Below are 12,403 nucleotides of genomic sequence, written 5' to 3'. Positions count from 1 at the left end.
AAAAAAAAAAAAAAAAAAAAAAAAAAAAAAAAAAACTTAGTGTGAATCCTTTCCCATAGAATGGTCCCACCTTTCCCTCAGAAAGAGGTGTGGCTTGCTCTTTGAGCGGGTCCACCCTGAGGAGACCACAGGTGCAACAGCCCTGCTTTCAGAAGACGCAGGGGTTTTTCCCCACATTCCTACTGGAGTTAGATTTGCCGAAGCATTTTAAGCAACTGCTGACACTTCAAATACCACTCCCTGTTAACAACGCCCTGAGTTTCTCACTGTCTCTGGGATCTGGTCTTAAGGTTAAAAACAGAAACGGCCAACAGCTCCCTCCTCAGGCGGGACTGCGATTTCACACACAACATATGGGCATCCCCAGTTTGGTCAACAAACACGTGAGTGAGAGGAAGACGGCAATATTCAACTCCAGTAGACATAAAACCTCCAGAAGAAAGTGTCCTGGGAAAGTCAGAAATCTCATTTCTTCTGCAGCACATTTCATCTGCCACATTCTGCTGTCCGATGTTGGAGGAAGGAGCCCCGCCTTTCCTTCAGGGGTTCTTGTCGCCAAGCTTGATGGTGACAGTTTTCACTTCTGTGTATTCAGCCAAAGCATATTCACCTCTGTGATCACAGAAAAAAGGAAAATTCAAAATGGGCATGTTCCTTAGCCGTTGTGTAGAAACTGTTCTGATGCTTCCTCATTCCATCAGGCCATTGGAGGTTTATGCAAAAGGCCAAAATGGGATGACTTCATAGAATAATAGCCAAGACTGAAATACCACAGTAAGGGTTAGTAACTGCATATGTGACTTAAATGTAAATATCAAGGTTTTTGTGTGTGTGATGCTTTTGAAATAGCCAGGACTAGGGGTTTACCTTTGGAGAATGAAGGGGATTAAGAAAAAATAAAGAGGCGAATTCCCTGGGGTGGAGATAGAGAGCAAAACGAGAGGGCCTGATGTATGTAGGGGTGGGTGTGGACAAGGGAGGAGCAGAAATTACACTGGGGTGATAACTTTTAGATGGAAATTGGGAGCTGCTTGAAGAGGAGACAGAAGAAGCGGAGGCCCAAGGCTATTGGCTGGGGATGCTGCCGGAGAGCCAGAGGTAAGAACACCAAGGGCCTGAAGTTGGCCTCAGAGTGCACAGCCAGGGGCCAGCTGTCAGACAGGGTGGCCAGCCTGGGGGGTGCAAGGGAAGTGGACATTAGCACAGACTACACACGGAAGCCACAGCCTTAGAGTTCACGTCCTTGGTGTATTTTCTTTCCTTAAATCTTGCCGGGCTCAGGTGACCCTTCCCTGACACCATGGGCCATCTTCAGGGTACCTTCCCTTCCAAGAGCCGAGAGGCAGCGCTGGAGAGATTTAAATCCCTCTCAGTGCTTGATCTGCTGTCAGATGAAGAAAACCGTGTGCTTCTTTAGAAAGAAATGAAAGTAGACGTGGCTGCTGGAGTCTCGGTAGTTAAAAAGACCTGTGGCAGAAATCCATCTCCTCCCTTAGACCAATGGTTCTCAACGTGTGGTTCCCAGGCCAGCAGCATCAGCCTCACGTCTAAACTCACTAGAGATGCAGATTCTCAGGCCTAGCCCAGCCCTACTATGGTAGGCAGAATTAGGATTTCTCCAAACGTGTACACAATAGAATCCCCTGAACCTGTGAATATGTCACGCTACATGGTGAAGAACTAATGCTGCAACTAATCAGTTGACCTTAAAAGAGGGAGACTATCCTGGATCATCCAGGTAGACCCAGTGTCCCTAAAACTGGCAGAAGAAAGGCAGAGTGAAATGAGATGACAGAAACATTTTCAGAGATGCATCACTGCTGGCTTTGAAGATGGAGGATGGGCACCAGCCTAGGAATGTGGGCAGTCTCTAGAGGATGGAAAAGGCAAGGAAGCAGATGCTCTCCTGAGAACCCCCAGAAAGGAACACAGCCTTTGATTTTAGCTCAGGGAGACCTGTTTCAGATTTTTATCCTACGGAACTGTAAGATAATAGATTTATGTAATTTAAGCCACTGATGTTACGGTAACTTCTTGTAGGAGTAATAAAAATTAATAACCTTACAGAATCAGAAACTCTATGGTAGGGCCCAAACATCAGGATTTTAACAAGTCTTCCAAGTGATTCTGATGCATGCTCCAGTCGGAGAACCACTGGCTAAAAACTGTGTTGCTTAGGTAAGTTCTTTGCCTTCCCTGACTCTCAACTTCATCAACTATCAAATGGGAATATCATCACCTCCTTGTAATTATAACAATTACAGATAATCATGTAGAGCACCTACTAAGTGTTAGACAGAAAATGAATGGCAGGTGCCATAGAGATTTTTAGGTAATTTCCTAAAACAAATAGTTTCAGAACCCATTAAAATGAGTGAATTATTTTATAATCTTTTCTAAATATTACCCAAAATATAAAAGCCATAAACAGAATGGTAAATTCTACTTATGTAGAGCAGAGACTCCATCAAAACTCCCAAATGACAAACTAGACAAAAAAATTTAGAGCACTGAGAAAATCAGAGTGCGATTTTCCTTAATATACAAAGAACTATTGCAAACCAACAAGAAAAACACAAACCATCAAATGGAAAAATCAACAAAGGACAGGAACAGTCAGTTTGCAGGAAAAGAAATACAAATTACCAATAAGTATGAAAACGATGCTCAACGCCATCATGATTAAAGAAATGCAACCAAAACAGTGGTGAGCCCATTTTTTCACATGGCATGTTACTCAATTTTAGGAATTTATTCTGAAAACAATCTCCCACAAGTGCATAAAGATGTATACCCAAGGAAGTACACCAGCATGGTTTGTAATAGCAAAACCCCTTGGAAGTATACAAAAGTTCCTCATAGGAGACATCAATAAAAAGACTGGATGGTTATCCAAAACCCAGTCTCAAGAACAACATGTAGCTTGCTCCCCTTTCATTTGAAAACAGAAAATAACACGCATATATAAATCCATTGTATGCATAAAAAATGCACAATACACTTTAAAAAGTGAGACTATAATGTTGCGTTGTAAAAATTCAAAGCCAATAATGATTTCTTAAGTTAGTAAAGAAAAGCAAAGTGACAAGATTAAATTAACACCGAACTAACACATGCAGAAGTATTAAATCATTCATTTAAGAATAAATACATAAATCCTCTCATTCTTTCTATTTCTTGTTACTGTCCTGCTTTAAGTTCTTGCTGCTTTTATTCAACCCGGTGGTGCTTCTCCTAAATGGATTCTCACTCAGTCTCATCCACCTTGGAGTTCAAAGCTATCCATGAGCCCAGACTCACTCCTATTAAGCCTCACAGAATGTCAGGAGGGACGGGGCCTGGTGACTGTTGTTCACTGCTGTACACTCGGAGCCTAGCATCATGCCTGGTGAATCAAAGATGCTCAAGAAATATTTGCCAAGCGAATAAAAGAACCAATGAGTAAACGAATGACTGAACAATGTTTATCTCTAACAAGTGGGATTGAAGGTCAGAAAGGTAAGCCTTGACTTTCCATATCTCTATTGCATAGATTTTTTGATTACAGTATCATTTTTATTAAGAAGAAAGGCATCTGGAGGAAGAGGAATCGAAGGCTCCATCCTGAGACCGGCACAGAATCAGCTCCTGGAGGGGCCTGTGGGTGGGCGGCCAGGAGCCAGCCCAGCCCAGGTGGCCGGGGACGGGGAAAACCATGGAATCCCCCACAGGATGCTCCAGCATTAGAAAAGGGGAACTTCTTGCAACATTGAAGACATTCATCAGAGACAACTGAAAACAGAAATTGGTTTTCCAGGCAGTTTCTAGGCTCTTTGTGAATTATTTTAAAATATTTTATCAAAAGCCTTGAGAAAATATATGCCAAGGGTCTAAAAAACAGACATTCAAAAAACTCCCGATGGTGGCTAACTGGCAGGAGGAAACATGGACTGTGTTCAGTGAGTCCTCACCCAGCCCAGCTCTGCGCCAGCGAGGGGGTGTTAAGGAGCCGAGGGCACCATTAGGGCAGCAAGGGGGGAGGCTGCAATGAGGGTGAATCGCCAGTGCAAAGCAGTGCACACCAGGGACGGGGGCCTGCGGCTTCTGTGCCCAGGGACGTTTGCTCTGGGGACCGGAGTGCTTGCTGTGGGACAAGGCTGTGTCTGGCCTCTGGGAGGAGGACTGTGGGGGGTCTGGGTTCCCCTGCCCTAATGACCCAGCTGGTTGAAGGCAGCAGATGAAAGGAGACAATGACCACGTGAGCCCTGGCTGGCCTCACGAACAGGTGGCGGACACGGGTGACCCCTGCTGAGCAAGGTCCTGCACTGCGGTAGGTCCAAGGACTAAGCTGCCAGCATTCATATCTCACTGTCACTTACCAGCTTCCTGTGCCATTTTCTCATCCCCAAACGCCTGGATCTGTCTCAAGGACGGGCGTGAGGAGGGTGTGAAGGGGCAGGCACAGGGAGCTCACCAGGCCTGCTGTGGAGTCTGTGCTCAGCAATCCCAGCTGTCGTCAGCACGACTGCTGTTGGAGGGCCCAAGAGGGGACCCTGGTGACCCCGACCCTGGCTGCCCGTCCCTGGAGGGCAGGCAGGTGTAAGAGTGAAGCAGGGGCTCACAGAACTCAAATACAAATGGGCCACTAGAGGGAGGAAATGCAATCTCTGCAAAGTGTCTTCATGGCCAAGAATTTACTGATGTCCCCTGAAGGGAAAGCTAGCCATAGGGATAAGGGGGAGGCCAACAGGCAGGCTCCACTCACATGTGCAGACGCCTTGGGGTATTTGCCGAGAGTCAGGGGTGGACTACGGAGCGGGACTGAGGTGGGAGGGGGACAGGACCCCAATTCCACATAGACTGGTCAAAAGCAGCTGTTCAGGGATGGAAGCCAGGCCCGTCACTTCATAGCATCTTAAAGAATCTCAAAAGGGAGCCGCAAAAACGCCCCAACCAAGACCCAACCAAGACCCAAGGCGAGGGAAAGTGTTCGAGTCTGCTCCCATTGGAAGACGTGCAAACAAGTACAAGGGAGTACATTTGTATATAAACAGGACAAACTGGTGATATTAATAAAAGGAAGAGTTTGTGTCCCTAAAGATGTCCCAGGAACAGCCCTGGGGCGTTGTCACAGATGGTTCCTTGGGAACACTGATCCTACAAAGTGTTTGTCCACACAGGCTAATAAAATCCTGAGCTGGGGAGAGAAGACAGCGTCCGGCTGGAAAACACACATGTCCACTCCCGGGCTGCTCTAGCCAGCTCTGGGCCTGGGCCAGACACAAGAAGTTCCACCCACTAATCCAGACCTAGGGAACTCATTTTCCCAGCAGGCAGGACAACAGAGGAAGTGCGGAGGGCTTTGCAGTCAGTTTGCACACACATGTGGAGGGGTCTGCACGGGTTTGCACACACACATGTGGAGGGGTTTGCACGGGTTTGCACACACACACGTGGAGGGGTTTGCACGGGTTTGCACACACACATGTGGAGGGGTTTGCACACACACATATGGAGGGGTTTGCACGGGTTTCCACACACACATGTGGAGGGGTTTGCACAGGTTTGCACACACACATGTGGAGGGGTTTGCACGGGTTTGCACACACACATGTGGAGGGGTTTGCACGGGTTTGCACACACACATGTGGAGGGGTTTGCACACACACATATGGAGGGGTTTGCAGTGGGTTTCCACACACACACACGGAGGGGCTTGCAGTGGATTTGCACACACATGTGGAAGGGTTTGCAGTGGGCTTGCACATACTGAGAGGGCCACAGAGGCCCAAGAGGAGGTGTCATATGCCTCCTGGGATGGGACCCTTGCTAGGCTCAGAAGAAAGGACCCGGCAGGTAGGAGCCTTACCTGGGTCAGAGCCTGTCTTCCCTGCTGTGGGTAGGGAACTGTGTGAATAAAGACACCCCACATCTGGCAAAAAGGACACTTTTTCAGTTCTGCCTGTGTCCTCATCCAGGGAGCTTCTGCCAAATACCCACTGAAGGTCCCCAGCATGATGGGTGCTGGGTGGACACAAAAGCTGAGGCCTGGAGGGGGCAGGCTGACGGTGTATGTGGGAAGGGTAGGGTTGGTGGGCAGGAGAGAGGAAGGGATGGGTCCCCACCAGCCCTAGAGGGACACAGCTGGCCCAGACAGAGCAGAGGTGGGGATCAGCAGACTGGAGCCAGGGTCACTGTCTGTACATCTAGCAGATCTTGTATTCAGCCTATGGCAGGCTCAGAATGATGGAAACACTTACAGTTCTCTGCCATTTCCTGACATTTTAAAGCCACCAAATGGAGCCTGTGCATACAGAGCGTTGTAGCAGTTGATCCTAGAAAAGAATGGAAGAAGGCTCAGAGTCACCTTGAAAAGAGCCCCTGGCTCCTGGCACTGCAGCCACCGAGCCCCTGATGCAGAGCATTGTCTAGTAAGTGGTCTTTTGCCCGAGCTTCCATGATGAACACACCTGGTACTCTCAACCTTTGCCTTCCCATTCTTCCCATTAGCAACTAAAATTTGGAAATCCTCAAGTACAGAGAGTTTCATTGGAATAGAAATGAAATGAGAAGGGGAAAAAAGAGAAGAGAGGGCGGGGCGAGGTGGCTCACGCCTGTAATCCCAGCACTTTGGGAGGCCGAGGCTGGTGGATCACCTGAGGTCAGGAGTTTAAGACCAGCCTGACCAAAATGGTGAAACAGTGTCTCTACTAAAAATACACAAATTAGCCCGGTGTGATGGTGTGTGCCTATAGTCCCAGCTTCTCGGGAGGCTGAGACCGGAGAATGGCTTAAGCCTGGGAGGTGGAGGTTGCAGTGAGCCGAGAGCACGCCACTGCACTCCAGCCTCCTGGGCGACAGAGCGAGACCCCATCTCAAACAAAGACAGAGAGAGAGAGAGAGAGAGAGAGAGAGAGAGAGAGAGAGAGAAATCAGGGTGTGGAGGAATAAGAAATTAGCTTTGAAATGAGACAGATCTGACCCCAAAGTTCTGCTGCCTAGTTATGTGATTCTGGGCTTGTTGCTTTCCCTCTCTGAGTCTCAATTCCTTCATCTTTAACATGGGGATCACAAAACATCATCTGCAGAATCACTGATGAGGCAGGGACTAGTATCCATATTTTGCAGATGAGCATGAACTGCTTTTAGAATCAGAACGGAAAATAAGGTTGGAGGGGCAGTATAGCACGGGGTCACAGGCATGGGCACGGGAGCCCTCTCTCAAGTGACACGGGCAAGTCACTTCATCTCTCTGTGCCTCGATTTTGTCATCTATGAAATGGAGACATAATGGTACCTACCTCAGAAGGTGGTCCTGGGGATGGAAGGAAGCCCTGAGATAATGCTTGGCACGTAATATACAGTATAAACAATGAGAAACTCTCAGTTAATAGAAGAATAAGAAACCGAGCAAGAAGCAGCTCAGCAGAGCTGAAATACACACACTGTCAACTCACCAGACTGTTCCAGACTCTAAGGCAGAAGCCAGCTTCAGGGCTTTGTCCAGGTTTTTTGTGAACACGGCTGCTGTGAGTCCATAGTCAGTGCTATTTGCTCTTTTTATCACTTCTTCAATACTTTTGAACTTCAGTATTGGTTGCACTGGTCCGAAAATCTATGATTAATTGCAAGAATGGCAATGAGAGCTTTGATTGAATGGAAATGTATGCTGTGAGCACGCATTTCCTTCTCTTTACATGATTTTCGTGCACCCAGAGCACATACATAGATGAAAAATGATGGTTAGAGAAGCAGCTGCATTACCGTTGAAGACTGAAGAGAAGGATTAAAATGAAACAAAAATAAAAAATAATAACAAAAATATGTGTTGTGTTTAAGATGTCTTGTTGTCATCAGGGTTTCTGAGACACCCAGCCAGAGAGGCTTGGAGTAACCCATACCTGTGAGATGCACAGAAAACAAAACCTTTCAATAACTTTTTTGAGAATTATCTTGAAGGATACTGACAGACACTTTGTAAGACTGTGCCCCTACCTCTTGAGAGCTGTGTTTTCTACCAGTGAAGACACCCTGCAACATTTTGATAATATCTATCAAGGGGAAAGAATTAGCTTTCCCCTTGGTAGTTTGTAAGGTACTTTTTTTGAAACTATGTTCCATCACAGTTGTAACATAACAAAGAAAAGGAAATGGAAGAACTAAGGCTTGAACATTTAAAGGTGATTTTGAAGGGAGTTTGTAGTTGACTGAATATTAGACATAATTATAAGCTGGCAGGATGGTGCCCAGCCTGCCAAAATACCTTCCCTGGGTTCCCCAGGACCTCTCGTCACAGGTATGTTTAAGGAGCTCAGCTTCATGCCATCATGGCACACAAAAATCTCAAGAAGGAGCCAGGCACGATAGTATGTGCCTGTAGTCCCAGCTACTCGGGAGGCTGAGGCTGGAGGATTGCTTGAGCCCAGGAGTTCTGGGCTGTAGTGCGCTATGCCAATTGGGTGTCCACACTAAGTTTGGCATCAATATGGTGACCTCCCAGGAGTGGGGGACCACCAGGTTGCCTAAGGAGGGGTAAACCAGCCCAGGTCAGAAACGGAGCAGGTCAAAACTCCCGTGCTGTTCAGTAGTGGGATCGCGCCTGTGAATAGCCACTGCACTCCAGCCTGGGCAACATAGCAAGACCCAGTCTCAAAAAAAAAAAAAAAAAAAAACAAAACTCAAGGAGGATGTCTCTAAAATACCTGCCCCAGGAAGCCCTCGGCAGTGACTCATCCTTTTACGTGCCCAAAAAGACCACGCGCAGGGTCTAACGTCCCGGGACCCAGCTCTCCTCTTATGAATGCTGTGTGAAAACCAGTTCCCATTTAGTGTAGTGTAACAGTGAGGTTGAAAGACAAAGATTTAGTCTTATCAGCGGGGAAGTCTCCTAAACTTCCCTCATTTCTAAGATATCCGTGGGAGAAAATGTCAATAAGAATTCCAGCTGTGACATGCTCCTTGAATGGACACTTGAAATTCAGGCTAGAGGCGCTGAAGGAGGCTTTGGGCCCTGAATCCACAGGTTCCTGAATCGATTCCTGGCAAAGCCCACAGGTGGTGACAGCTCTTCCACCCTGGCTGCACGACTGACTCAGGGACGGGGTGTGTCAGAAGACCAGAGAGGGCTTGTTGCCCCCCAGACAAGGTGAGCCAGGAGTGGAAACAGGGCTAAGACAAACAAGGGACCTGCTGTATCATCCTTGGGGTTCCCTGGAGGTAGGGACAAAACGGCTTCCTCAGGGACCCCAAAGGAGAGGAGAAAACCACACAGAAAAGAAAAAAGAAAAAGAAAAAAACCCCTCAGCTCACAAGGATTTCTGGGATCCCCGGCCCTAGGGAAGGACTCTGTTTGAAAGGCCCTACAGGCCGCAGCCTCAACGCACCCCCCTTGTACCTCCTCTTTGGCGATCCGCATGTTGTCCGTAACTTCTGAGAAGACAGTGGGTTTGATGAAGAGCCCCCTGTCTTCCACGGCCGAGCCCCCGCATTCCAGCTTGGCCCCTTCCTTCTTCCCACTCTCGATCAGTTCTAGGATTTTGTCGAACTGCTTCTGATCAATCTGCAAAACATGAACAAGTACAGCCTGACTTCCTTCTGGGCAGCGGCTGCCATCTCGTGCTCAGTGGCCTTCACACATGATCGGCCGTCCTCCCTGCACACTATTGTCAAGCCGTGATCCATGTAACAAATGTGCCTTGCAGGCACATATTCCTCCAGTGCCCAGAGCTGGGCTCTTTGGAGCAGGGGAGAGATGGGGAGACAGGCTAGTCTTGTCCTCTAGAGGTTTGGGACTTCTTTGCACTTCTATCTCGATTTTCCATGCCACAAAGTTAATCCATGGGTGACACAGGTAGGAAGTGGTCGCGTTCCTTCCTCTCCCAACTCTTCACATTCTACTAGGATTGCCACGTCCGGCAAATAAAAATACAGGATGCCCAGTGAATTTGAATTTCAGAAAAATGACGCATATTCTCTTGCATAAGCATGTCCCAAAACAATATTTGGGACATATTAAAGCTAAAAGTGCATTCATTGTTTCTCTGAAATTCAAGTCTACCTGGGTGTATCACCTGGCAACCCTGTGCCCTGCTCAGCTGGTACTATGAATCAGGGTAATAGTTACTGGAATTCTCCTGTCAGGGTGGAGAGAAGCAAAAAGCAAACCTGACCACTTTACTCGACACCCCTGGAGACAAAGCAGAATGAGCCTCCAGGTGGGGTGGAAGGGCTGCTCCTTGGTTGGAGGGGAACAGCTCATGAAAAAGACTCCTCCTTTTGGCTGGAGTTTGCCCTGTACCACCAGCCTGATACCCAGCTTGTGAACCTGCTACTGACCAACTGTCCAAATCGCACCCTTTTGGGAGACTGTTCAAGGGGGAAAGGGCTCTTTCTGCCCCCTCCACTGGTCCTTCTTCCTAAATCCATGGGAATCCTATCCTTTATTATGGTCTGTGGCTGGTCCCCCTCCTCTTTGGCTGGGAGAGACAAAGCTTTACTAGGTTTACTATAGCTGGGACTTCTAGGTAGGAAGACTGGTTTCATTCCAATAATTGTAAACAGAAAAACATGCAAACCCAGACTGCCAACTGGATGGCAGTCTGTCCTGGAGGAGGCTGGCTTTCTCAAGAGAGAGGGCATAAGCCATGCACGCCATTTGACCAATCATCTCACGAAATATAGACCCCGTTTAAAAATACTAACTCAGATCCATACCTCACAACTTATACCAGCCAAACTCCAGATAGATCAAAGATATAACCATGAAAAATGAAACCATAGAAGTTTTATATGTGGGAGAGTTCTGCAAAGTTAGAGCACCAATGGCCTTCTAATTCCTCAAAATGCAGAAGCCAAAAAGAAAAGATTTATAATTTTGAGTATGTAAAAAAGGGGGGGGGGCAAAATTATCACAACAAAGTCAAAGGGCAAAACAACAAACTTGGAAAAAATATTTACAAGTCATATTCATAGAAAGCTAATCTTTCTACTGCATATGTAAAGAGGTCTTAGAAGTGATAAGAAAAATGACCAACAATTCAAAAGAAAAATATTCAAAGCAAATGCACATTCGATAATAAGGGAAACACAAATGGCTTTTAAATATATAATAAGATGTTCTACCTTGTTTATTATAAGAGGTACATGCATATTAAAATGAAATAAGATACCATTTTTAACTCTCAGATGGGCAAAAGTCCATATTCTGTTGGCAAGGGTAAAGAAACAGACAAGCTTCTACAATGTTGGTAAGAATACACGTGGGTTCACCCTCTATAGAGGAAAGTAATCCAGCCACACTTAAGGAAATTACAAATGTGTTCCCACTTAGCAACCCACTTTGGGGAATCTGTCCCAGGGATTTCCTTGTGTGTGTGTGAAATTACATACTCTGAGGGCTTGTGTGTGACTGCACACATACACATGCTAATCAGAAGATGTTACTTAAATCCTGGTGGTTTCATCCAGTGGGATTTTGTACACATGTGAAAAAGAATCAGGCAGGTTCCCATGGATTGGTATAAAGAGCTCTTCACATTTTCTTAAGGAACAATGAAGTGCAAAACAGTATCCTATCATGGTAACTTTCATGTAAAAATAACAGAGGCAATCAGGACACACATTCATGTTTGCTTGTATACACATGAAGACATTCTAGAGGGAAACGTGAGGAACTAAGAACTGGGGATACCCATGGGGGGAAAGGTAAGAACCAGGTGTATGGAGGTGGGGGTGGGACGGGCAGGAACCCTTTCACTGTAGATGTTTTAGGCGTTTTGGAGTTTGACCCACGTACGTGTACTCCCACTCAAAAAAAGTACAAAAACAAGGAACAACAACAACAACAAAGTAACAGGCTGGCGCAGTGGCTCATATCTGTAATCTCAGCACTTTGGGAGGCTGAGGTGGGAGGATCACAAGGTCAGGGGTTTGAGACCAGCCTGGCCAACACAGCAAAACCGTATCTCTTCTAAAAATTAGCCAGGTGTGGTGGTGCCCACCTGTAATCCCAGCTACTTGGGAGGCTGAGGCAGGAGAATTGCTTGAACCCAGGAGGGGGAGGTTGCAGTGAGCCTAGACTGCAGCATTGCACTCCAGCCTGGGTGACAGAGCAAGACTCCATCTCCAAAAAAAAAAAAGTAACAAAACAACTTTGCAACGGATCCCGGAAGACCTCAAGATTCTCTCAACTTCTCTCTGGGTGAACCAGGTCTCGGGTTACCAGTTCCAGGTGTTGTTGAGCCTCTCTTCTCCTCCCTGAGGGGCCAAAAGGGCCATAGGGGCTTCACCCAACTGCAGGTCCGGCCTGGCTGCCGGGCATAGGCCATCTGGAAGACCCCGTTTGTCCTTCAGGCAGTGCTGGGTCCCTGCGGAAGCCCTATACATCCAAACTCAACACTCCCTGGAGAGTCCGTAGGAACACATT

The 12,403-nt window shown here is 47.0% G+C and overlaps 1 protein-coding gene across 1 annotated transcript in view; it reads right to left on the bottom strand.

Moving 5' to 3' along the window:
- ALDH1A3 (aldehyde dehydrogenase 1 family member A3) overlaps window positions 1-12,403 on the bottom strand; it is a 36,326-nt gene that overhangs the window by 1,329 nt on the left and 22,594 nt on the right. The window contains exons 10-13 of the mRNA XM_017518821.1: window positions 9,374-9,538; window positions 7,437-7,594; window positions 6,240-6,314; window positions 1-612 (exon numbers count right to left, since the gene is read on the bottom strand). The exon at window positions 1-612 is cut by the window's left edge and continues 1,329 nt beyond it. Coding sequence (XP_017374310.1) covers window positions 540-612; window positions 6,240-6,314; window positions 7,437-7,594; window positions 9,374-9,538 — 471 coding nt within the window. The 3' untranslated portion in view covers window positions 1-539. The remainder of the gene's footprint in view (window positions 613-6,239; window positions 6,315-7,436; window positions 7,595-9,373; window positions 9,539-12,403) is intronic.

Source organism: Cebus imitator, unplaced genomic scaffold, assembly GCF_001604975.1.
Source record: "Cebus imitator isolate Cc_AM_T3 unplaced genomic scaffold, Cebus_imitator-1.0 Scaffold19, whole genome shotgun sequence".
NCBI lineage: Eukaryota > Metazoa > Chordata > Mammalia > Primates > Cebidae > Cebus > Cebus imitator.
This window is presented reverse-complemented; position numbering and strand designations above follow the sequence as displayed.